A 27,948-nucleotide genomic window follows, 5' to 3' on the forward strand; every position below is an offset into this window, starting at 1 on the left:
GGTCTCCTTCCGCCGTTCGAATGGGAAGCTTCATTTTCAACATGATCAACTCTCCGGCAGGACTTGTTAGTAGTTATCAATTCATTCAAATGTGTCAGGACTTTACATAATCGTTCAGTTCGCATCCGTACACCGCAGCCGAGTGGTTATGTGATATTCGACGGAAATTACTGAGATTATAGCTGGCTCAGTAACTCATTTTCAAGACTAGTATTCTGCCAGCARCACAAACGATGACGTCACTTTGAACTTTATTAAAATCCTTCAGATTAAAGGCCCGCATTTCTAAACATTACAATGTGGCTCATTATACTGATTAAAAATATGAACAATATGAAACAATTTCAAAGATATTGCTGAGTTACAGTTCATATAAGGAAATTAGTCAATTGAAATAAATTCATTAGGGCCTAATCTRTGGATTTCACATGACTGGGCAGGCTGACCCACTGGGGAGCCAGCTGMAGCCAATCAGAATTCGTTTTTCCCTACAAAAGGGCTTTATTACAGACAGAAATACTCCTGAGCACCCACCTGCCTCCGCGTCTGACAATCCCACAGGTGCAGAAGCCGGATGTGGAGGTCCTGGGCTGGCATGGTTATACGTGGTCTGCGGTTGTGAGGCCGGTTGGACATACTGCCAAATTATCTAAAATGAACTCGGAGGCGGCTTATGGTAAAGAAATGAACGTTCAATTCTCTGGCAACAGCTCTGGTGGACATTCCTCCAGTCATGCCAATTGCACGCTCCTGTTTTTCTTAACTTCTTAAATAATTGTTGGTTAAGGGCTTGTAAGTAATAATTTCACTGTAAGGTCTACAACTGTTGTATTCGGCGCATGTGACAAATACAATTTGAATTGATTTGTGGCATTGTGTTGTCACAACTGCACATTTTAGAGTGGCCTTTTATTGTCCCCAGCACAAGGTGCACCTGTGTAATGATCATGCTGTTTAATCAGCTTCTTGATATGCCACACCTGTCAGMTGGATGGATTATCTTAACAAAGGATAAAATGCTCACTAACAGGGATGTAAACAAATTTGTCCACACAATTTGWGGGAAGTCACATTTTTTGTGCGTATAGAAMATTTCTGTGATATTTTATTTCRGCTCATGAAACATGGAGCCAGCACATTATATATTGCATTTATATTTTTGTTCAGTGTAATTCAAAAGATATTACATTTTTATCAATGTCTGTTTTTATTGTGCTTATAAGCAAATGCAATAATGACTTTACGGAAGCAATTACAAATATGCTTCTAAAAACATTTAAGATCACTATCGAAAATACAATGTTCATATTGTTATGTTCACAACATTGGGCTGTAGAGAGAACTATTCTATGTGCTGAGGTAAAAGTGGGGTTATTACTTGGGGGACTGAGGTCTAAATGCCCAATAGCACTTTCTACTCCACCAGTTCCATTCACTGCAATACAATACATTATAGGCCTATAAATGACATATTGGCTAATAGAGAAAAACAATTCTATGTGCCGAGGTAAAAGTGGGGTTGGGATCACTCAGTTGGGTCTATGGAATCTATAGATGGGGTCATTTCTTGGGGGACTGAGGTCTAAATACCCAGCAGCACTTTCTACTCCAGCCACACCATTGGTCCCAATGCAATACACTATGGGACCAATGCAATGAGTGGAGTGAAAAGTGCTGCTGGCTATTTAGACCTCAGTCGCCCAAGAAATAACACCATATATTGACTTTACAGACCCTACTACTGATTATTCCCAACCCCACTTTTACCTCTGCACAGAATTTTTTTCCTTCTCTATAAACAAATATGTAATTCCATATACATTGTATTGCAGTGAATGGAGTGGGTGGAGTAATGAGTCACCAGCACATTGTATTAAACCCGATGCTCAGCACAAGAGACTAATTTAAGTTTTGCGGACTCTATTGAGTTATTTCAATTACATATATTTGTATTTTATTAAAAGTATATTTATTTAAATATAGCTTTCAACATACCAGTATTGGTGTAAACTTTCTAAAGAAATTCTGGTATAAATTAATACAATGTCAAATTATCAATGACGTTTTTCAAAGGTGGTTGGCAATCACCTTTGRAAAAATAAATGGGTAATTTGACATACAATATAAAAAGTATTATTTATATCAGCATTTCTTTAGAAAGTGAAAAAATAAATATGATATTCCCAGTCGAGCATGTCTTTGCAGGGGGACTCAAAAAATCAGCGATCGTGCTGCCAACATAATATCCTGCTGCTAGGAGAACGGTAATATTTACGAGCGCTCATGACTGTACCACTCGAAATTGCATCGTTGACTCCTCCCAACTGTTTTTCATTAGCTGCTGCTGGGTCCTAACTTCATCTAGCAGGGACATCGGGTGGTGATAATGGTGCACCCTACCTCATTGCACCCGAGCTATATTCTCTCATGAACGCTAACAACATATTTTTTTAAATAAATGTTTCAATACATTATTATACCGTTCTATAACATTTTATTTAATTATATTTGCTATATGTGGCATGAAACTGTTAAACGTGCAGTTCACTGAAATATATTCACACAATATTGCTCACAATGTAGTTTTAAGATTCAATAACTAGATATAGTTCATGTAAATAAATTGGGTTGTATTATTCTGCATGAGTTTTCTTATCTTTGTCGACAGATGGCAGTATTTCATTACAATCCACTAGGCCCTGTAGTTTGCTTCAGTGGATTACACCAAACACTGTAGACCTACTCTTGTCTAGCTAGAATAAATGCCTTATGAAACACTACCAGGTAACTTACAAATTTCGGCCAAAATGTGATCAATTGGCCACTTTAAGGAATGGAACACTACTCACTTTAATAATGTTTAMATATCTGGCATGTTTTCTATACTATTCTACTGTATCTTAGTCCGTATCGCTCTGACATCGCTCGTCCATATGTACAGTCGTGGCCAAAAGTTTTGAGAATGACACATATTCATTTTCACCAAGTCTGCTGCCTCAGTTTGTATGATGGCAATTTGCATTTACTCCAGAATGGTATGAAGAGTGATCAGATGAATTGCAATTAATTCCAAAGTCCCTCTTTACCATGGAAATTAACTGAATCCCCAAAAAACATTTCCACTACATTTCAGCCCTGCCACAAAAGGACCAGCTGACATCATGTCAGTGATTCTCTCGTTAACACAGGTGTGAGTATTGACGAGGACAAGGTTGGAGATCACTCTGTCATGCTGATTGTTCGAATAACAGACTGGAAGCTTCGAAAGGAGTGTGGTGCTTGGAATCATTGTTCTTCACCTGTCAACCATAGCTACCTGCAAGGAAACACGAGCCGTCATCTTTGCTTTGCAAAAAAAGGGCTTCACAGGCAAGGATATTGCTGCCAGTAAGATTCCACCTAAATCAACCATTTATCAGATCATCAAGAATTTCAAGCAGAGCGGTTCAATTGTTGTGAAGAAGGCTTCAGGGCGCCCAAGAAAGTCCAGCAAGTGCCAGAACCGTCTCCTAAAGTTGATTCAGCTGCGGGATCGGGGCACCACCAGCACAGAGCTTGCTCAGGAATGACAGCAGGCAGGTGTGAGTGCATCTGCACGCACAGTGAGGAGAAGACTTTTGGAGGATGGCCTGGTGTCAAGAAGGGCAGCAAAGAAGCCACTTCTCTCCAGGAAAAACATCAGGGACAGACTGATATTCTGCAAAAGGTACAGGGATTGGACTGCTGAGGACTGGGGTAAAGTCATTTTCTCTGATGAATCCCCTTTCCGATTGTTTGGGTTATCCAGAAAAAACCTTGTCCGGAGAAGACAAGGTGAGCGCTACCATCAGTCCTTTGTCATGCCAACAGTAAAGCATCCTGAGACCATTCATGTGTGGGTTTGCTTCTCAGCCAAGGGAGTTGGCTCACTCACAATTTTACCTAAGAACACAGCCATGAATAAAGAATGGTACCAACACATCTTCCGAGAGCAACTTTTCCCAACCATCCAGGAACAGTTTGGTGACGAACAATGCCTTTTCTAGCATGATGGAGCACCTTGCCATTAAGGTAAAAGTGATAACTAAGTGGCTCGGGGAACAAAACATATATTTTGGGTCCATGGCCAGGAAACTCCCCAGACCTTAATCCCATTGAGAACTTGTGGTCAATCCTCAAACAAAAACCCACAAATTCTGACAAACTCCAAGCATTGATTATGCAAGAATGGGCTGCCATCAGTCAGGATGTGAGCCAGAAGTTAATTGACAGCATGCCATGGCAGATTGCAGAGGTCTTGAAAAAGAAGTGTCAACACTGCAAATATTGACTCTTTGCATCAACTTCATGTAATTGTCAACAAAAGCCTTTGACACTTATGAAATGCTTGTAATTATACTTCAGTATTCCATAGTAACATCTGACAAAAAWTTCTAAAGACACTGAAGCAGCAAACTTCGTGGAAATTAATATTTGTGTCATTCTCAAAACTTTTGGCCACGACTGTATATAGTCTTAATTCATTCCTACTTAGATTTGTGTGAATTGGGTATATGTTGTGTAATTTGTTACATATTACTTGTTAGAAATTACTGCGCTGTCTGAGCTAGAAGCACAAGCATTTCGCTACACCCACAATAACATCTGCTATTCACCTGTACTGTATGTGACCAATAAAATTTGATTTGGATAGTGGATAGAGTGGATAGACTTTATATAGACTTTTGAACTAAAACAAATATTTTACAGATGGGATTCACACCTCAATGATGGCCCAGTTGGGTATACCAGCAGCAGGTTGTGAGGGTAGAAGAGGGTTGCTAATGCTAAGGTATTGTTGTAATGTTATATGAATCATCATTTTAAGTTATGTATGATCTACTAACTGCAGTACGAAAATGTATGCACTCACTACTGTWWGTCGCTCTGGATAAGAGCGTCTGCTAAACTACCACAATGTAAAATGGGAGCTTTGGATTCAGCAGCAAGGGCTTTTGACCGTCTGTTCCACAAAATGGAACCAGATAAACAAGCAAGTATGTTTKACCTATAAAGCAGCATATGATTTCAGCAACAGATTTGACGCTACAGTACCTCTCGCAGGTGGCTGCAGACAAGCATGCTTCAGAGGCTGGGTGTAACCACTCCCCTATAATCCACATCCCAACCCAAAGCCACTAGGTCCTCATTGGGAAGTCTCAGGTCCACGTCACAGTTTGGTTTGGTATAAAAAGGCTTCCAGGAACATCTATTCATGTCTGCTAGCTATGTTACAGCCTGCCATCTTGTACAGCAGGGAGTAAGTAGCCTGTTTCAGTAAATCTAGACGCCTGTGTTACTGCAGGACTGTTTGCATTTACATTGATGAGTGGTATATTGGCAGCTGATGAGTAAAGAGTGAAGGTAAGAGAACTGTCTTCACAATTGTTAAAGTTTCTCCTAAAAATGTACTGAAGTAATGGGCAAAAGTCAAATCGATATTCCTGTAAAACATKTACATTCAATGTGCAGTTTTGGGTACAACATTTATTTATCGCATAGAACTTTGAAAGTAATTTGACATGTTTTGCTATTATTGTCTTAATCATGTTTTGCTAGCTTATTACATATTTACTAAAATATGCATTTTGCCATTTAGTTTGTATCCTCCATCTTCATTTTAATTCAAGGAGGACTTTGCAGTACTGTTGATCAACAATGAAGAAATGGATATTAGGATCAGTATTAACATGGATGTTCCTTCCACATCTGAGGGGAGATAATTTAGTGGAAGATGTTGACGTTCAAGCGGGTAAATACATTTTATACATTTTTATGTATTGCAATTAATGATAATTGTCAACATTGCCTGCAATTTCTAACTAATATTACTACTGTACACAGGCCTATAATGTCAATATTGTCATATTAATGCAGATTTATAAAGACTGGTTTTGATGTCGGTAGCCAGCGAGGTGAATCACGTGGTGGGTAATATTTCTTCTTTCCTTGATTCCAGGCTGTAGCACAGCATCAAACGACCTGGTTTACATAATCGACGGTTCCTCCAGTGTGGGCACTCCAGACTTTGACTTGGCCAAACGATGGCTGGTCAATATCACCAGAGGCTTTGACGTGAGCTCCCGTCACACCCAGGTGGGCGTGGTCCAGTACAGCGACACGCCCCGTCTGGAGATTCCGCTGGGAAAACACCTGAGCAGCCAGGAACTGGTCGGCGCCATCAACACCATCGGCTACCTGGGGGGCAACACCCAGACGGGCAGGGCCATCAAATTTGCCACGCAGCACGTCTTCCCGTTCTCCAACCGCACGCAGCCTGCCAGGAACCGCATTGCTGTGGTGCTGACGGATGGCCGTAGCCAGGACGACGTGGTGGACGCGGCCGTGGAAGCCAAGGCCCAGAATATTATCCTGTTCGCTGTGGGCGTGGGCAACGAGATCACCAACTCCGAGCTGGTGTCCATGGCCAACAAGCCCCCCTCTACATATGTTCTCTACGCTGAGGACTACAGCTCCATCGCTAACATCCGAGACGCCATGGAGCAGAAGCTGTGTGAGGGTGAGTCTGGGATCCTGAGGCTAATGATAGCTTAGATAGCTTATTTTGAGACATTTCCATAATGCAGCATGTGTCATGAACCTCCAAGATGAAATAACAGTGGTCTAAACTAACGTGCTCTCTATGTCTGTCTGTCTCTCTCTCTCAGAGTCTGTGTGCCCAATGCAGATCCCTGGAACAGCCAATGTAAAGGGATTTGAGCTGCTGTCTAGAATGCAGATCGACATGAAAGCAAAGAAAGTCCAGGGCTCGCTGATGTCAGAGACTTCCTACTTGCTTAGCCCCCGACTGGACCTCACCGACAGCACCAGGTAGGGGGACTGACCGTTTATATACACACACACACACACACACACAGTAAACTCCTTATAGCTCACATGAGATTTCTGTAACACACTTCTACATAAAGTATAACCCATTTTTATTGATCCTCTAGGGCCATCTTCCCTGAGGGTCTGCCTCCCTCCTATGTGTTTGTGGCCACTCTACGCCTGAAGAGCCCCACCAACCATGTGAAGTTGGACCTGATCAGAGTGCTCTCTCAGGAYGGGCTGAAACAGTTCGCTGTGACCCTCAATGGACTGGACAAGTCTGTCACCTTCACCAGCACAACCACCAGTGTCAACAAGAAAGAACAGTGTGTCATTTTCAATGACAGAGGAATTAAGGTCTATAGAAACACACTGACATAACGACCCCCAACACCTTTGGACTGGTTTCCTGGACACATATTAATCCTAGTGCTAACTAGACTAAAACGCATGTTAAATGTGTCTGGGGAAACCAGCTCTTTATGTTTTGAAATGGTAGTTACCTACTCAGCAAGTTTTACTTTTTCTACAGAGACTCTTTGACTCAGAGTGGCACCAGTTGAAGCTGCTTGTTAAACCCAGACGTATCATCTGTTACCTGGACGACATGCAGATAGAGGAGCAGCTACTAGAACCTGTATTTCCCATCTACATCAAAGGAAAGATACAGGTCGCCAAGAAGGTCAAGATGGAAGCAACTGTTCCTGTGAGTAACAATGGGTGTTGGGCAAACTTGAAGAAATGCAACAACCATATATGTACAAATAATGGTTTGCTTTCATTTTAAAGGAGCTTCTATATTTGGATGAACTTTTTTACTATAATGACACAGTAACATGACTATGTTCGTCTTGTAATCCTTCTTTAGATCGAGATACAAAAACTGAGGCTTTACTGCAATCCCGAGCAAAGTGAGAACGAGACAGCGTGTGAAATATACTCTGTGGTGAGTGTAATGATACTGTAACTACGAGACTCATAATTTACTTCCACATGTCACTGAAGGTTTCTGTTGAAGGCGGGGGGGGCCAACGATAATTTAATCTTCATATCATTATCTCTCTATGTTTATTTCTATACAGGAGGATGACAGGGTGAGTATGCTTGTTGGTTGTCTATCTTTACATTACATTGTAATTATTACATTACATTTGTAGACTTGTTGGGTTGTTCCTGTTATATTAAATGGTTTTCTGCTCCCAGTGTCCTCTGGACAGACAACCTGCAGCAGTGGAGAGCTGTCACTGCCCTCAGGGGAAACCTGGGTCTCCTGGTCTTCCTGGGCCTATGGTGATAATTAAATCATAAATAATTCAACCATAAATTGATTGAGAGATGTATGACCAAACAGCTGTACAGACAAAATGCCAACTCCATCAGATGGATGACTGTATGTAAATCTCTAGTTCATAGCTTGTCTATTTGAACCCTGTAGGGCTTCCGAGGTGAGAAAGGGAGGGAGGGGCCACCTGGCCCTGACGGTAAGCCTGTGAGTACTGGCTATCTATCTTAAATATATCTAATTTCAAAACATGAGGATCAATCATACAGTATGGTGATTCTGATTAATTGTTGCTCATTTTCTTTGTGAAGGGGAAGCCAGGTGAACGTGGAATACCAGGAGAACCCGGGAAGAATGGGAACAATGTGAGTGAAATATGTCACTACAATTTCTGCATTTTGCTGATTATACTTACTGCCACTGTGTTTGTAATGTTGGTTTCATTATTCAACTTAGGGCAAAGCGGGCATACCAGGGCATAAGGGCGAAGCAGGACTTAATGGGGCCAAAGTAAGCATCATGAGATAGGTTCACAATATACTGTAACAAATCATTTTCATATCACATAACTCTTTGTATGGCTCATCATGTTAGGTTAGATTACTTGTTAGATATTACTGCATGGTCGGAACTAGAAGCACAAGCATTTCTCTACACTCGCATTAACATCTGCTAACCATGTGTATGTGACAAATTACATTTTATTTGATCTTGCTATTAGATCTAAAGGCCCCAGGCCTAAACCATGTTACTGTAGTTTTGAATTCAGGTCATGTCTTTGTGATTGAGCTGATTCATCCTGGCTGCAGGGTGACACGGGAGCACCAGGCCTTGAAGGCAGACCTGGCTCTCCAGGACCTACGGTGAGTCATGACCCTTTAATGAAGTGTAATTATAGAGACACACACACACACACACACGGCTGTGGGAGCAGCCCAGCGTAATAGGCAGACTACTAAGCAGGTGCAAGTAGTGTAGACATGAATGATAAAAACAAAATGCCAATATCCAGTTTAATTTAGTGCTTGTAGACGATAGACGTATTCTCAGACTACCTTAATAACACACTACATACTCAGAGGTAGTCAGGTCTCAAAGACCATGTAATGGTGGTGGTGCCAATGGACAAGGGTTTTAAAAGACTGTTTCCATTGTAGGGACCTGAGAGACAGCTTAAATTGGAGGCCACAGGAATTCCAGGAGAAAAGGTAAGAGACAAACTTTTTCAGAAATATTTTATGGCAATTGAATGTAGTGCTATATTTTGTTGACTCTTTAATGCAGACATTTTCATATGTACAGGGAAGTCCAGGTGAAGCAGGAGCTCAGGGACCACCAGGGGAGCATGGACCACATGTAAGCTTGTATACACCTATTATGTATGCTGACCTTCATGTTCATATCTGTGTAAGGTGTGGAACTGTCTGGTATTCAACAGCATTTTCTTCATCACTGTATGAGAAGTGCTATTTATCCTGTACTAGGGTTGGGCGATATCTAAGGAGACCTCTTCTACGATATATTGTGATATCCGATGTAATAATTTTGGACCGTTAATGACTAGATACTTCCAGACTGCAATTTTTGTGCTTATTTTTATATTAAAGTCACATTCTCATTAAATAACCTCAGTATGGCAAAAAAATAAAGCTTAGTTGATTCATTTAGACTTCATTTTCAACATATACTGTAGATACACCCTAACTGATAAAACTGAACAGTTTTTTGATTTGTAAAGTTCAAATAGAGTAGTCTTGCACTTAACGCCAATATAAAATATCACAATATTTGATTTAATCATGTTGGCCCAACCCTATTCTCTACAACAAAACATCCAATGACAACAGTACAGTATCAGTTTGCTTGTTGGTCAGAGGGAAGTCCAGGGTTACTATACAGCATTTTATAACTGAAATGATGTTGTTTTTCTGTGCAGGGGGACACAGGGCCAGTAGGAAAGGATGGTTTTGTTGGACCAGCTGGAGTGAAGGTGAGCTGAGATTTCATTTCACATACTTTCATAAACAAGTGATACGTCTGTAGGCGATGGCAGATGTGACAAGCAAGGGACTGTGAGCTCAGTGACATCTTGTTCGAGATGATCTTCTATCTTGGAACATCTGTGGGTTTTTGGGGGGGGTTTCAGAGGGAATATTTGTGGTTAATCTTTCCTTTTCCTTTAGAGTTGGTGGTTCCATAGGAGGAGGTTTGAAATGTTAGAGTTTCACTCATAGTTCTATATTAAGACACTTCCACAAGCTAGTCTAGGTGGCGGAAAGTCTACATAAGCTATTTCTAGAGTTGAGGTGGTGGGTGCAGGAGGTAGGAACATTGTTAGTTCACTTGTAAACATTGACTAAAGTATATTTGATGTTCTTTGCTTTGGTTGGAAAGAACAGGAAGCAGGTTACCCAGATTTGAACTGTATATATGTTCAGTTATTTTTTTTATTTTTTTTAATGAATGGGGATAATTTCATTACCCCATTTGTGGATAATTACTTTTTTAGCTACACCCTATAACCCTGTTTAATTAGATGTTGAACTGATGATGCTTTCAACTACATACTGTAATGCAGGCTATATTTAATGAATACTCATATGCCGATCAGTACCTAGTAAACTAGCCTTAGACTTAAGAGGTTTATTTTTCCTGAGGGAACTTTGTGGTGTGTGCGCTGGATCTGTAGTGGATCTAGGAGATCCAGGGACACAAAGGATCGTTTCAGCTTCCAGTAGTAGTATGTGTAACCTGGCTCGCTGCCTGGCGTGAGTTTTGTGTTCTATAATGAGGGGTGAGCGCTGCAGAGCGGAGCGTGGCTTCTGTTCCTGCAATCTATTTTCAGAGCTCTGCATCTGCCCCAGCATCTGTTTATCGCCCAGGGAACATGTCCCTTCCTTTTGGAGTGGTGGAAATTAGTGACACCCTACCATTTACCGGTTTATTAAACTATGCACACTTACCCGTAAAGTAGCTTTGATAAAGGTCTTGGCTTAGTAAGATGTTTGTTGTCATCTTGCAATTGGAGAAGGAACGGTTTTGTGAGGGATGTGACATTTGCGCATTGTAACCATGAAAAGTACAAGTGAAACCTCAAACTGGTTTGCTGAAATTGTAAAACACCAGGGATGCCACCATTTGATTTAACTGTAAAAATCTCCTGTACACAGATAATATTTATCTTGTTGGAGTGACAGATTATTTTGAGTGTAGTTTGTAATTGCAGTGAGTCACTGTCATGGCTAATGGTCATCCTCTCACTCAAATTCATTGAATAAATACTTTTTTTGGAACTCCTTGGCTTATTATCAGCTAAATGTGTCCTAAATATGTATTTTTTTATTTAAAAAAAATCCCAAACTTCCCTCTCATTTTGGATTAGAAGCCAAGGTCCCCAAATAATTCTTCAAGCAAAACCCCAGCTTTTCCAGCCCAGCTCCCCATCCCCAGCCTGCTGGTCTGGATCCAGTGCATGATTAACTAACCGACTGGTTTGATGTGGTGGCCCAGATGAAAGCCTGTTCATTGGGTTGGGTTTTCACAGTGCGGCATGGCGCTGCAGCGGGCTTGGCTGCTGCACTCTGTAATCACGGCCCTGAAGCTCACAGGACACAGCAGCTGTAAAAACCAGCCACACCATACTTTAGATGTCGGAGAGGTTTGGTTTAACCAGCCAGCGAACTTGCCTTGACAACAATAGGAAAAAAAGTCTATCAGTACCAGGCTACACTTGGATCAAAATGCACAGGAATGTTTTGAGACGCATGCATAAAATTCAATGTAAACTTGAATGAAAGTTACATGTCAGATGAAGTCTCATAAAGTTTTGTGTAATTGCTATCCTAGATGAGTAAAAATGGTTGTGTGGAAATCATTTCGTTTTAAGTTACAAAGGATTCCTGTTGTAATTCAGAAAACAGCTTGGTGTGAGGTCCTGTATCAAATAAGTTCTCGTGATTTTTCATGCACGGGAAGGAACAATGTTCCGCCGCATGTGGAATGGAGTGTTCCAAGCAAGATGAGTATTCTGCTCTTGCTTTTGAGGCTGTGCCTTACTCTAAAGCATGGCTCTCCAATCCTGTCCCTGGAGAGCTAGCCCTCCTATAGGTTTTCAATCTAACCCCAGTTGTAACTAACATGATTCAGATTATCAACCAGCTAATTATTAGAATCAGCAGAGAGGAAGAGGCAAGGCGACAGGGATAACTGGGCCCAACATATGTTTTCTCCAGCAGGTGCAGTTTTTTTGTTTGTTTCACTCAAGGAGTTTTTGTACGGAGTTCAATGAGAGAGTGTTGAATTTTGTTAACAAAAAATGTAATGGTTTATTTGCTACGTGTGGCCTATTTGATTGAATAGAAGTTTCGTAATGCTTAGGTTGTTATGAGTGTACTGATATAAGTAGGTCACGTGACATCCTGGCAACTTTGAGAAAAAACACTTTATCGGAGTTGTGCCTGTTGTTCACGCGCGTCTCTGCCCTCTCATTTGCTAGAATGGTCTTGCCTCCTCCCGACTGCTTTCCATTTTTGAAGATATTTGTTTAAATTGTTAGAGCGGTCACTGGAGTATCTGGTTAATATAATGGATAATCTGTGGAATCAAGTGCGCTAGATTAGGGTTGGATTGAAAACCTACAAGAGGCTAGCTCTCCAGGAACATGGCTAGAGAGCCCTGCTTTAGAGTAAGGCACAGCCTCAAAAGCAAGAGAAGAATACAAATTTTTGCACAATCTTGCCTAAACATCCATGTCAAATAGAATGCTTCATTCCACACAGGGAGCAACATTGTTCCTTCCTGTGCATGAAAAATCACAATACTTTGAAGAGAGAAATCTTGGAAGAAGTACCTAAGTGACTCATGCTCAATCAAGTTTTGACCATGATGTGTGATTGATGTGATATACATTGGCATTTTCAACACTCTTTCAGACTTTCATTTTGCATAACCAACATTTTAGATTAAAATAGATAGATTCTGTGTATCGACATGAAAGGTTAAGTTGATGACTGACTTGTGTGAACTTTGCAATTAACATACATTTAAGGTTACACAATTAAAACACAGCTGATTACAGAACATGTTCATTCTGTGAGTACAGTAATCAATGCTATATTTAAAACACAATTCAACAAGAACACAATTCAACATCCAACACCCTTTTTACTAAGAATGTTCCAAAATAGGATTCCAGTGTCTTAAAAATGTAACTAATGTCTTGTAATTTGGCGAATCGCATGAGTAATTGTGATATAGTATACAGTATTCATTATAGCATTTTTGGGTGCTATGTAATTTGAGATTTTGATAACAGGGTTTTTCTTGATTTCATGCCTTGGTTGCAGTTTTAATTTCTGAGCTTTTATGTAATTGAACGTGCATTGTTGCAGAGATGTAGAACACTAAATGGACTAATTGTAGTTAGCGTGGCTAAAACTGAAGAGCATTCAATAAGTTTGACGGTAGATACTAACTCCTTTTCTAGATAACATCTCCCACACTGTGTTGGTTGCACATTTTGAAAGCCATAATCAACACTTGTCATCCTCAATATTTACAGCCATTACAGTTTTAACATGTCTTTTTATAAGATCATACAGACCTCTTATGTTGCTAATGATAGGCTCTTTGTCGCACGTGTGCCTGTTAGATGTTCAGGAAGGCAAAGCACTTCAAAAGCAGCCCTCCGTGTGTCAGGACCTATAAACCCACAGCTTTCCCTGCTTACCTCCTTTATTATTGAAAACCTGACTGAGCAGCGTGTACTGTGGTCTGTGGTTTATATTATAAACCTATGTTGGAGGTGTATGAGTGTTTGAGAAGGATCGTCTCTTCTCTCGTGCACTCTGTTCTACTCCTGCAGTCTACACTCACCTTGGAAAATGAATAGTGTGTATGTTGTGTTAGTGAGGATTTAGAACACATTTTTTGTTAAGAGGGACTTTTGTTAAGAGTGATAGTTTTAAACCTCACTGACGGGGTATRGAAACCCCCAACTTGAGGCGATCATCTGTCTCAAAGCTCAATGGATATTTTCACATGTTACAGTAGCTATTTCAGAGTATATCAAGTATGTGAATATCATAGTTGTGTTTTATTATGTTTAGGGTGAGAAAGGAGACTTCGGGGTTCATGGTGGTGATGGACAGATTGGAGTTCCGGTGAGTCTTCATTGTTCAAATGAAACGTTATTTCTTAATAAAAGCTGGACACATTCACTAAGCCAGTCCATTTACTCATCATCCTCATCCTCATCCACTCCTATGCATTCTACTACCTGCTCCCTTTAAACGATCATGTCAACTATGTTTTTACAATATACATTAAAACCATGGATCATTTATAAAGTCACCTAAAATGACATTAAGGACTTTTAACTCAAAATAGTCATGGTGTTTGTCTAGATTTTTCTCCAAATGTGGTGTTCATCCAACCACAGTGTTTGCTAACTCCAGGATCGGTAACACTTTTTTTGGATAGTCCATCTGTAGATACTCTACAGACTATCAGTAACATTTCAACTAACTATCCACTATCCCTAACTCTAGCTCTAACCCTAAACTTAACCCTCTTGCCCTAACCTTTATTCTAAACTTTACCCTAACCGTAAACTTAGCAAGCAGTTGCTTATCAACAGATAGTCAGTTGCTTATCAGCAGGTGGTTTGTTGATAGTATGCCCATCTGTAGAGCATCTACAGATGGATTATCCAACCAGGATCCAGACTTGGTGTATATATGACCCCAGGATCCACACTTGGTGTATAGAAAACTATTTATATGATTAAACATAAGAACATGTCTAAGCTTATTTGTCTATGCTTATCATCTGACAGAAAAATTAAAATACAGATTGTTATTATTTTATGTGTTAAATCATTCTCCCTACCCTGTCCACAAAAATATATTTTAAGCCACATTTCCTCCTTGTCCACAATAGGAGCATGAAAACCTTGAGTAATATATACAGCGAATGTTTTAGTGTGGTACTGTGGCCCCTGGCCAGAATCTGAACCAGCTGGCTGAGGAAGCACCAATAACCACCCCCATCTGCGTAGGGTCTTTGGGTTAAACCTTTCACTAAAAATAATTTTGACCAATTGCTAAAAAGACCTGATAGCATCTGTGTGTAATCCATATGTAGCCTACATCCACGAACTACCTTGTTTCTACTAAAGAAGATACATTTTTGATCTCTAACAACCTTAATTTCCTTTTTCCAAACCATAGAAATATTATGAGAACCACTATGATGTAATAATCAGTCTCCTCTTTCATAGTCTTTGGAAATACTGCGTACAGTGCCTTCGGAAAGTATTCAGACCCCTTTACTTTTTCCACGTTTTGTTACGTTACAGCCTTATTCTAAAATGGACTAAATCGTTTTTTCCCCCCCTCATCAATCTACACACAATAACCTATAATGACAAAGCAAAAACATTTTTATTTATTTTTGTAAATGTATAAAAAAAAAAAACTGAGATTACCTTATTTACTTAAGTTTTCAGAGCCTTTGCTATGAGACTCGAAATTGAGCTCAGGTGCAACCTGTTTCCATTGATCGTCACTGAGATGTTTCTACAACTTGAATGGAGTCCACCTGTGGTAAATTCAATTGATTGGACATGATTTGGGAAGGCACATACCTGTCTATATAAGGTCCTACAGTTGACAGTGCATGTCAGAGCAAAAACTAAGCCATGAGATCGAAGGARTTGTCGAGCTCCGAGACAGGATTGTGTCGAGGCACTGATCTGGGGAAGGGTACCAAAACATTTCTGCAGCATTGAAGGTCCCCAGGAACACAGTGACCTCCATCATTCTTAAATTGAAGAAGTATGGAACCACCAAGACTCTTCCTAGAGCTGGCTGCCCGGCCAAACTGAGTAATCGGGGGAGAAGGGCCTTGGTCAGGGAGGACTCCGTTCCATTTTTTCCATTCCAGCCATCACAATGAGCCTGTCATCCAATAGCTCCTCCCACCAGCCTCCACTGCTCCATTGAGTAAACAAGGTGTATGTGAGATCAAATGAATGACTAATGCAATAGTACACCTAGTCCTAGAGGCTAATCGAAAATACTTTAGTAACTACCAGTTCTCACCTCAGTGAGGTGGATGAGGTAAACATTGGGACGTTCTTTCCTGTTTTCAACCTATTTAAAGARACCACTAAAAGGCCACCAGGTGGAGACAGACGATTATATTGACAACTGTATTTGTCTATCTGGTCTCTGTCTAATGCAATGCAAGCCTTGTTTTTTTAGAGCATTTCACAGACAACATTGAAATTTAAGCTGGTCTGTTTGAACATGGATACAGCAACTAATGTTCTTACCAAAAATAGCAAGAGGAGTTTGATAAATATTATACCAAGAAATATTGACCCCCCCAAAAATKTACGAGTCTGTAGTCTGGCTCTCGCACAACATGAAACCCTATGGCTCGACATGTAGCTAATGTAGCCAGTGCCCTCGCATGCCATTTTTCAATCAAGCTCAAAGTATTTGAAAGAAAACAAATACTATTTGAACTTAGGTGTGGTGGCCAGTGCCCTCAGATGCCATTCTGCTGTGCCACTTTGCCCATAATTACAATGTTCCTGTTTATGGGGAAATCAAGTAAAATCTAACTGTGTTGAAAAATGAATGAAAGTCCTAATGAGCCAGTCAGCCAAGCCATCCTACAACTGTGACTTAGAATCCTGCAATTCATCACAAGGAGTAGAACTAACAGTTTATGTTGTCCTCTCTGCTAACTTTAATCATCATCATGGCTCCCTCCCTAAGTCCCATGAGTGTCATTACGTACTGTAGATAATGGGTGAAAGCTCTGACTGGCTGTAAACTAGGTTGATATTGTGGTCACCGCCAGCCGGGTAAACATGGGAACTGGAAATAGAAAGTGGGCCTCTAATTTCATGTGCACAATATCATCATCATCATCATCATGATACAGCTTTCTTCCAGTTTCCAGGATATTTCAAGAGCAGTAAGAGACCCTCAGCTGTGCTGAAATAGAGCTGTAGAAATTATACTGTACATGTTTATTGATATACAGTACCAGTCAAACGTTTTGACACACCTACTCATTACAGGGTTTTCTTTATTTTTACTATTTTCTACATTGTAGAATAATAGTGAAGACATCAAAACTATTAAATAACACATATGGAATCATGTAGTAATGAAAAAAGTGTTAAACAAATCAAAATATATTTTATATTTGAGATTCTTCAAAGTAACCACCCTTTGCTTTGATGACAGCGTTGTACACTCTTGGCATTCTCTCAACCAGCTTCATGTGATAGTCACCTGGAATGCATTTCAATTACCAGGTGTGCCTTGTTAAAAGTTCATTTGTGGAATTTCTTTCCTTAATGCGTTTGAGCCAATCAGTTGTGCTGTGACGAGCTAGGGGAACTATACAGAAGATAGCCCAATTTGGTAAAATACCAATTCCATATTATGGCAAGAACCGCTCAAATAAGCAAAGAGAAATGACAGTACATCATTACTTTAAGACATGAATGTCAGTCAATCCGGAAAATGTAAAGAACTTTGAACGTTTCTTCAAGTGTAGTCGCAAAAAAMCATCAAGCGATATGATGAAACTGGCTCTCATGAGGACCGCCACAGCAATGGAAGACCCAGAGTTACCTCTGCTGCAGGGGATAAGTTCATTAGAGTTACCAGCCTCAGAAATTGCAGCCCAAATAAACGCTTCACAGAGTTCAAGTAACAGACACATATCAACTGTTCAGAGGAGACTTTGTGAATCAGGCCTTCATGGTTTAATTGCTGCAAAAAAACAACTACTAAAGGACACCAATAAGAAGAAGAGACTTGCAGGAGGACAAGAAACACGAGAAATGGACATTAGACCGGAGGAAATTTGTCCTTCGATCTGATGAGTCCAAATTTGAGATTTTTGGTTCMCAACCGCAGTGTCTTTGTGAGACGCAGAGTAGGTGAATGGATGATCTCCACGTGTGTGGTTCCCACCGTGAAGCATGGASGGGGAGCTGTGATGGTGTGGAGGTGTCACACAATCACACTGTTGGTGATTTATTTAGAATTCAAGGTACACTTACACAGCATGGCTACCACAGAATTCTGCAGCGATACACCATCCCATCTGATTTGGGCTGAGTGGGACTATCATTTGTTTTTCAACAGGACAATGACCCAACACACCTACAGGCTGTGCAAGGGMTATTTGACCAAGAAGGAGAGTGATGGAGTGCTGCATTAGATTACCTCCACAATCACCTGACCTCAACCCAATTGAGATGGTTTGGGATAAGTTGGACCGAAGAGTGAAGGAAAAGCAGTCAATAAGTGTTCAGCATATGTGGGAACTGCTTCAAGACTGTTGGAAAAGCATTCCAGGTGATGCTGGTTGAGAGAATGCCAAGAGTGTGCAATGCTGTCATTAAGGCAAAGGGTGGCTACTTTGAAGAATCTCAAATATATCAAATATATTTAGATTTGTTTACATTTACATTTACATTTTAGTCATTTAGCAGACGCTCTTATCCAGAGCGACTTACAGTAGAGTGCATACATTTTATTACATTTTTACATACTGAGACAAGGATATCCCTACCGGCCAAGAGCAGACGCTCTTATCCAGAGCGACTTACAGTAGAGTGCATACATTTTATTAAATTTTTTACATACTGAGACAAGGATATCCCTACCGGCCAAACCCTCCCTACCGGCCAAACCCTCCCTAACCACGCTATGCCAATTGTGCGTCGCCCCACAGATCTCCCGGTTGCGGCCGGCTGCGACAGAGCTTGGGCGCGAACCCAGCCCAGCCTGGGCGCGAACCCAGAGACTCTGGTGGCGCAGCTAGCACTGCGATGCAGTGCCCTAGACCACTGCGCCACCCGGGAGACACCAGGGAGACACTTTTTTGGTTACTACATGATTCCATATGTGTTATTTCATAGTTTAGGTGTCTTCACTATTATTCTACAATGTAGAAAATAGTAAAAATAAAGAAAAACCCTTGAATGAATAGGTGTGTCCAAACTTTTGACTGGTACTGTAGAGATTTGCCTTTGTTTTTTCATAGTTCTCCTGAGTGTGATATCTCTGTTTTTTCATGAACTTCATAGGGAATCCGAGGCCTTCCCGGGCAGATGGGGCCTGCTGGACCTCGGGTAATAAACAGATCAAACTTAGACAATATAATCCAGTAGTTGGCCATGGCKCAATCAATGACTTGATTGGCTCACCCTCTGTGTCATCATGACATTCTCTTTGCCTCCTAAGACAGCAAATGACAAATGAAATATTCAGTGAAAGAGTAACTGCAAAACCTTGTGTGTTGAAAACAATGTAAAATGCATTTTTAATACATTTGATTTGACCTTGTTTTTACAAGGGGGAGAGAGGCCCACCCGGACAAGAGGGCCTGGTTGGACCAAAAGGACCTCAGGTAGGTAACGGATCGGACCTGAAAGTACAGTGTGCTTGATGTTCATTACATATTTTCTTCTCTTTTCTTTTCACCCTATTGAAAATGAAATAATTATTTTGCTGCTCCATAACGCTCCTCTGCAAAATTCAGAGTGAGATCCTTCACAAAATAGGAATGTACATGTAAGTAGGAACTGTACTTCACATTCAAGTGTCATTGCTGAACCTCAACTTTGCTGCCCTCAATTGGAATGTCAAGATATTGCAACTCTGTGGTTGAATTTAACTGAGGTTCTTCTATCAGACTTGTGGCTTACATGACAACTTTAGAAGAACTGAAAAGCTAATGAGGACAAAGAGGCAATTGTATTGTCATGTGATTTCAAATCATTCTCACCATTTTATTCACCAATTGTTTTCTGTGTATCTTTCAATTTGTTTTTGTCCCTATATCATTTGGTGTGATTAAAGTAACTATTTGCCTCACTTTTGATCTATAATAAAGTCTAGTCCTCAATTTCACATAATTTAAAATCACATAATTTTCATGAAGTTCATTTCATTTTGCCTTACAGATGATTAAGCCATTGTTTTAAAAACGGAATTTTCACTCATGTACAGGGTCTTCAGGGTCCGATTGGTCCACCTGGAACTTATGGAATTGAAGGTTCAAAGGTAACTAGTGAACTCTTGCCGCTACTGCATTTCCCCTATCCTTAGTGAGTGAGTGTGTGTGTGTGTGTGTGTGTGTGTGTGTGTGTGTGTCTGAGCTGCATATACTTTGTCTGTGTATGTATTTTCTTATGTACATGTGCTTTTCGTGATGTAGTTTGTGTGTGTTCTGGGAGTGCTAATGTGTGTGTTAACACATCTCTACATGTGTAGGGGGCCCAAGGTGCGCGTGGATCAGAAGGACATCCTGGGACACCTGGACTGAATGTAGGTATTTTTCAGCTGTTTGGGGATAGGTGAAAGATGTATACAGTTGAAGTCGGAAGTTTAAATACGCCTTAGCCAAATACATTTAAACTCAGTAAAATTCCCTGTCTTAGGTCAGTTAGGATCACCACTTTATTTTAAGAATGTGAAATGTCAGAATAATAGCAGAGAGAATTATTTATTTCAGCTTTTATTTCTTTCATCACATTCCCAGGGGGTCAGAAGTTTACATACACTCAATTAGTATTTGGTAGCATTGCCTTTAAATTATTTAACTTGGGTCAAACGTTTTGGGTAGCCTTCCACAAGCGTCCCACAATAAGTTGGGTGAATTTTGGCCCATTCCTCCTGACAGAGCTGGTGTAACTGAATCAGTTTTATAGGCCTCCTTGCTCGCACACGCTTTTTCAGTTCTGCCCACAAATTTTCTATGGGATTGAGGTCAGGGCTTTGTGATGGCCACTCCAATACCTTGACTTTGTTGTCCTTAAGCCATTTTGTCACAACTTTGRAAGTATGCTTTGGGTCATTGTCCATTTGGAAGACCCATTTGCAACCAAGCTTTAACTTCCTGACTGATGTCTTGAGATGTTGCTTCAATATATCCACATAATTTTCCTTCCTCCTGATGCCATCTGTTTTATGAAGTTCACCAGTCCCCCCTGCAGCAAAGCACCCCCACAACTTGATGCTGCCACCCCCGTGCTTCACGGTTGGGATGGTGTTCTCCCTTTTTCCTCCAAACATAACGATGGTCATTATGGCCAAACAGTTCTATTTTTGTTTCATTAGAGCAGAGGACATTTCTCCAGAAAGTACGATCTTTGTCCACATGTGCAGTTGCAAACCGTAGTCTGGCTTTTTTATGGCGGTTTTGGAGCTGTGGCTTCTTCCTTGCTGAGCTGGCTTTCAGGTTATGTCGACTCGTTTTACTGTGGATATAGATACTTTTGTACCTGTTTCCTCCAGCATCTTCACAAGGTCCTTTGCTGTTGTTCTGGGATTGATTTGCACTTTTCGCACCAAAATATGTTAATCTCTAGGCAACACTTAACTGGTTTAAGGGGAAACATTTAAATGTCTTGGAATGGTCTAGTCAAAGCCCAGTCCTCAATCCAATTGAGAATCTGTGGTGTGACTTAAAGATTGCTGTACACCAGCGGAACCCATCCAACTTGAAGGAGTTGGAGCAGTTTTGCCTTGAAGAAAGAGAAAAAATCCCAGTATCTAGATGTGCCAAGCTTATAGAAACATACCCCAAGATACTTGCAGCTGTAATTGCTGCAGAAGGTGGCTCTACAAAGTATTAACTTTGGAGAGGTGAATAGTTATGCATGCTCAAGTTCTGTTTTTGTTTGTTTCACAATAAAAACTTTTTTGCATCTTCAAAGTGGTAGGCATGTTGTGTACATCAAATGATACAAACTCCCCAACTCCAGGTTGTAAGGCAACAAAATAGGAAAAATGCCAAGGGGGAATACTTTCGCAAGCCGCTGTACATGTATGATTGTTATACAGTAGTGGAATTGTTATATTTTGTTGAAGCCATTATGAAGAATGGGTTTCCTGTTGATTCTCCAGGGAGTGGAGGGAGAGCAGGGGATTCAAGGGTTACCTGGTGACCGAGGACTGCCAGGGTTCAAAGGTCACAAGGTAATGAATTACAAAATGATAAACACTTTCACATATGTTTGATTCAGTAAGTACTTACGTATAAACTACATTACAAAAGTAACTTAACTAGAGTAGAGTATGGCTTTTTGGTTTATTAACTGTTATCAATTGGCGCAGCGGTCTAAATCAAATCAAATTGTATTTGTCACATGTGCACATGTTACAGTGGAATGCTTACTTACAAGCCCTGCATCTCAGGGCACTGCATCTCAGTGCTAGAGGCGTCACTACAGACACCCTGGTTCAAATCCAGGCTGTATCACAACCGGCCGTGATTGAGAGTCCCATAGGGCAGCGCAAAATTGGCCCAGCGTCGTCCGGGTTTATGTCCGGGTCATTGTGAAATAAGAATTTGTTCTTAACTGACTTGCCTAGTTAAATAAAGGTTCAATTTGTAAAAAAGATATATCTAATAAAAAAAATCCTATGACTGACTCGAGATAACATGTCTGTCATTGTTTTCAGGGGGAAACTGGTGAACCTGGTCCCAAAGGAAGCCAGGTATAATACAATACAATAAATCTGAAATGTATGTTATATTATGAGCAACAGCATTGAATGGTGTTTTTCATCACTACCCTTACCCTCCTGTTTCTCCAGGGTGAGAGAGGCAACAATGGAGTTCCTGGGAACACTGGGGCAAACGTATGTAACATTTAACCTTTCACCTCTTAACTCTGTTTAGGAGGAATGCATCAATGATACTGTAACTAAAGGATATTCATACTGCCTTTTTAGACCATCCATTTATTTCAGTGTTTTTATCCTCATGTTGTGTATGATTGCCACTGCAGGGAGAAGCTGGACTCAAAGGAAGCAAAGGAGAGGTGAGTTTAATTAGTTTGATCTGATTCATTTCATCTTAGAGTTGATGTTCTACTTTATCCTTTCATTTGACATAGGTCGAAGTTCAATTTACAAATGTAACTTCTCAGTTGTACACTGAGTAATTGAAAAGTACACCTATAGTACAGAAGGTGTATTTAGAAGACAATTTGTCCTATCATGCTAACATATAGAAACAAATTCTGATGAAGGGAAGGGAAATGTATCTAGTAGTCAGCTCTGCATTCTCTACTCTCTCATGAGAACCTCATGGTCTATGAAAACAAACAGACATACACTACTGTTCAAAAGTTTGGGGTCACTTAGAAATGTCCTTGTTTTTGAAAGAAAATCCATTTATTTCTTTGTCCATTTAAAATAACATCAAATTGATCAGAAATATAGTGTAGACATTGTTAATGTTGTAAATTACTATTGTAGATGGAAACGGCTGATTTTATTTTATTAAAAAATTAAAAAAATTATATGGAATATCTACATAGGCGTACAGAGGCCCATTATCAGCAACCATCACTCCTGTGTTCCAATGGCACGTTGTGTTAGCTAATCCAAGTTTATCATTTTAAAAGGCTAATTGATCATTAGAAAACCCTTTTGCAATTATGTTAGCACAGCTGAAAACTGTTGTTCTGATTTAAAGAAGCAATAAAACTGGCCTTCATTAAACTAGTTGAGTATCTGTAGCATCAGCATTTGTGGGTTCGATTACAGGCTCAAATTGGTCAGAAATAAAGACCTTTCTTCTGAAACTCGTCAGTCTATTCTTCCGAGAAATGAACGCTATACCATGTGAGAAATTGCCAAGAAACTGAAGATCTGGTACAACGCTGTGTACTACTCCCTTCACAGAACAGCGCAAACTGGCCCTAACCAGAATAGAAAGAGTGGGAGGCCCCGGTGCACAACTGAGCAAGAAGACAAGTACATTAGAGTATCTAGTTTGAGAAACAGACGCCTCACAAGTCCTCAACTGGCAGCTTCATTAAATAATACCCTCAAAACACCAGTCTCAACATCAACAGTGAAGAGGCGACTCCGGGATGCTGGCCTTCTAGGCAGAGTTGCAAAGACAAAGCCATATCTCAGACTGGTCAATAAAAATTAAATATTAAGATGGGCAAAAGAACACAGACACTGGACAGAGGAAGATTGGAAAAAAGTGTTATGGACAGACGAATCGAAGTCTGAGTTGTTCGGATCACAAAGAAGAACATTTGTGAGACGCAGAAAAAATAAAAAGATGCTGGAGGAGTGCTTGACGCCATCTGTCAAGCATGGTGGAGGCAATGTGATGGTCCGGGGGTGCTTTGGTGGTGGGAGATTTGTACAGGGTAAAAGGGATCTCGAAGAAGGAAGGCTATCACTCCATTTTGCAACGCCATGCCATACCCTGTGGACGGTGCTTAATTGGAGCCAATTTCCTCCCACAACAGGACAATGACCCAAAGCACAGCTCCAAACTATGCAAAAACTATTTAGGGAAGAAGCAGTAAGCTGGTATTCTGTCTATAATGGAGTGGCCAGCACAGTCACTGGCTCTCAACCCTATTGAGCAGTTGTGGGAGCAGCTTGACCGTATGGTACGTAAGTGCCCATCAAGCCAATCCAATTTGTGGGAGGTGCTTAGGAAACATGGGGTGAAATCTCTTCAGATTACCTCAACAAATTGACAACTAGAATGCCAAAGGTCTGCAAGGCTGTAATTTCTGCAAATAAAGGATTTTTTKGGACGAAAGCGAAGTTTGAAGGACACAATTATTATTTCTATTAAAAATCATTATTTCTAAACTTATCATCTTGACCATATTTCCTATTCATTTTGCAACTAATTTCATGTATGTTTTCATTGAAAACAAGGACATTTCTAAGTGACCCCAAACCTTTGAATGGTAGTGTATGTGGTTTGGAAATTCCCCCTCCGTCTTCACATTGAACATATTCAATTAAATAAAAAAGATGTTGAACAGAATGACACCATCCTATGCAGACATTGCTTTCAATAGTCAAGTGAATTCAACAGACTGCTCTCTGTTTAATTGTTTGCATACTCGTATGTTTGCAAACATACAACAATACACCAACTGAATTAGCTGTGATGTTGTCCCCCACCAGAAAGGCCTATCAGGAGATACTGGAGCCAGAGGGCCGGAGGGGAGGAAGGGGGACGTGGGTCTGATGGGAGCTGCTGGGCCTCGCGGCTCTCCTGGACAAGATGGGTTACCAGGGCAACCAGGAGAGCTGGGATACCCAGGCAAACCTGTAAGTTGACCACATCTGTTCCTCTAGACTCGAGTCAAAGCCATTTGCCCGTAAATGTCAATAGAGTCATTACCAGCTCATTAACTACCAGCATACTGATGTGAATGTATTGCCTTTCAGGGGAAGCCACCAACTGATGACCACTTGATGATGCTTTGCGCTAATGTTCTTCGGAGTATGTTTCCTGCTATTTTATTTTATGCATAAGCATGACCATTATCTGTTGTATGGATTCTTGAAGATTTTTGGCTGTTAAAAATGATAAACTTCAAAAATGCTTGCTAGGAATTTAGGCAATCATCCATTTTTTTGTTTTTTCACCAAGTGCACATATCCATGCCGTTTCAAAATAGTGACTATGTTGGTAACTGTAGGTCTATGCATACAGCAGTATCCTGTTGAACTATGTGTACAGCAGCACGCCTCTATCTAGTGAACCAGTGCAGATTTCATTTCTGCAATTTGGTGACAAAGCGCATCCTCTGATATGTGCATGGTTTCATAATCACTGTCTGGGCATGAGTCAGAACAAGTTGCTATTTTTGACACGTAACACTCTTGGAGAGATTACACAATAACATACTGACAGTAGCCATGAAAATTAGGATCTCGCTCCAAACTAAAGAAATGTCATAGAGTACATTGTTGCAATGTTCAGTAAGCCTATGTCAATACAGAAACAAGACTAGCTAGTATTGTGTGCTGCATACAGAACAAATGCTCATTTCCCCTATCCAGATCAGCTGCCTCAGCTCCTGGCGATGTTGGCACCAAAAAGTCAATGTGGGCAGTGTGAGACAGTGAAGGGGCCACCTGGTGAGCCAGGCCCTGCCGGCCCCAAGGGCCCCAGTGGAACGCCAGGGTACCCTGGCACGCCCGGTTTACAGGGTTACCCAGGACAGCCAGGCCGGATGGGACCTCATGGGCACAAAGGTAACACAGGGATTGACGGTCAAAGAATTTGACATCAGTCTATGTAGTGCTGTTGATGTAAATTGCAATTCCATGGTTTTGGGATTAAGCAACCTTGCTGACTGTTTTTGCTATGCTTTTATGTGCAGGTGATATTGGACCAATGGGGTTAAAGGGGTCCAAAGGAGATGGAGACACAGGGTTGACAGGTCCTCCCGGCCCAGCAGGTAACAATCCCCCACTTCTTGTAGGAATGTTGAGTGATGCTATTCATGTTTTCACAAACAAAGTTATACCTGTCATCTACAATTGAATACTGACCAACTGATCAACATGTGTAGGAGTCTGTAGATTGTCCCTGTGGCTGTCAGGGATATGTGATAAACAATTCCACTCTTCGTGTCTTTATCTTCCATCTCTGCAGGTCTCCAGGGGCCCAGAGGCAGTGACGGACACGGTGTCTCAGGGCCTCCAGGTGAACCAGGGAAGTCAGGAATTCCCGGCAGCCCAGGGAAGCGTGGCCCTCCTGGGGCCAATGGCGTATGTGACCCCACCTCCTGCTACCAGGCTATTCTCAGAGAGGAACGCTACAGCAAAGGACCCAACTTCTAGGTCTCCCAAGGAAAGCAGGACATTTTAATTTGACATTTTGAGACTAACAAAGTCAAGGACTGCTCACTGAAAAATCAAGGGCTGCTGGAGTGAGTGAGTTAACCCTTTGTTTCATGTGGGATGATCCACTCAGACTTGAGATAAAGAAACAGAGGATATAGGGCAACAAAGTGACGCAAATTGGTATCCAGCCAAACAGGGTTGTTTGACACTGTCTTCAGGCCAGGGGTAATTCAGCGAACAGGCAGAAGTGATGAGGACAAGTGGTGATTAGGGATATTATTACCCATCACTGGCTCATAACATCCGAGTGACAATGTTGTTTTTACTGTCTATCAGTGTCGAGGAGGTATAGAAACTTACAATGAGAATTGCACTGCCTTAGTTAAACTACCTCTTTGTTGGATCCAAAGCATTAAACACGATCTGGAGTGACAGGTAGCAATTGTGAAAAAGTTTTCTCCCAAATGATTTACTGTATGTTCAAGAGCAACACTAGGAACATACGACTCTGCATCAGAAGTCTTTCACTTTAAAACTACTAGCTCTTCACTACAATGTATTTTTAAGTAAGTACTATATTTTTTATATGTAGAAATTACTTTTTTAAGTCATTTATTTTCCTTTTCAATCAAGCTTGTTAGTCATTCATTTGCTTCACTTCTACGGGTATAAACATATTTATTGTCCTAGTCATCATATATATGTTTATTGTTACACAACTTCTGCATTTTCCCCTCAGTGTTTAGAGAACCTCCTGCTAGAAGGAAACTAGCATGTCTACTGTCAGTATGCGTCGTCTGTCTGTAGTAACCATGAACACTTTTACCTGATTTAACTTTCATCTATCTTATTTTGAAAATCTTTTTTGAGTTCAATTTTTATTCTTCCCCACAATATGTTTTAATATATCAAATGGGCTATTTTGATACAGTTTGTAGTATACTTTTTAAATATTGTTGTCCTGTTACAATTGACTTTCTTATTTTGATTTCCACATTTCAAAACAAATGTATACATTTCTCCATGTATTTTCTTATCAGAGAAAGCACTGTTGACTGTGAAGTCTTTTTTGAATAAACTTCTGTTGTAGTCTTGTAGTTGAATCCCATGTTACAACCTTTTTTATGATTACGATGAATATGGTTC

At 40.6% G+C, this 27,948-nt stretch overlaps 1 protein-coding gene across 1 annotated transcript; it reads left to right on the forward strand.

Annotated features, from left to right (window-relative positions):
- The first annotated feature begins 5,254 nt into the window (after nucleotides 1–5,254).
- On the forward strand, nucleotides 5,255–27,905 carry si:ch211-106n13.3 (vWFA and Collagen domain-containing protein). Its single transcript, XM_023976801.2, has 30 exons — nucleotides 5,255–5,382; nucleotides 5,649–5,770; nucleotides 5,978–6,538; nucleotides 6,687–6,849; nucleotides 6,975–7,206; nucleotides 7,382–7,555; nucleotides 7,718–7,795; nucleotides 7,932–7,943; nucleotides 8,053–8,139; nucleotides 8,285–8,338; nucleotides 8,443–8,496; nucleotides 8,588–8,641; nucleotides 8,941–8,994; nucleotides 9,289–9,339; nucleotides 9,434–9,487; nucleotides 10,068–10,121; nucleotides 14,239–14,292; nucleotides 19,254–19,298; nucleotides 19,523–19,576; nucleotides 20,179–20,232; nucleotides 20,443–20,496; nucleotides 22,078–22,149; nucleotides 22,636–22,671; nucleotides 22,771–22,815; nucleotides 22,965–22,997; nucleotides 25,129–25,275; nucleotides 25,396–25,450; nucleotides 26,014–26,208; nucleotides 26,337–26,414; nucleotides 26,612–27,905. Exons 2-30 carry the CDS (start codon nucleotides 5,677–5,679, stop codon nucleotides 26,797–26,799), a joined length of 2,886 nt encoding a protein of 961 aa, XP_023832569.1. The 5' UTR covers nucleotides 5,255–5,382; nucleotides 5,649–5,676; the 3' UTR covers nucleotides 26,800–27,905.
- Nucleotides 27,906–27,948: the final 43 nt, after the last annotated feature.

This window comes from Salvelinus sp. IW2-2015, linkage group LG32, assembly GCF_002910315.2.
Source record: "Salvelinus sp. IW2-2015 linkage group LG32, ASM291031v2, whole genome shotgun sequence".
Lineage (NCBI taxonomy): Eukaryota > Metazoa > Chordata > Actinopteri > Salmoniformes > Salmonidae > Salvelinus > Salvelinus sp. IW2-2015.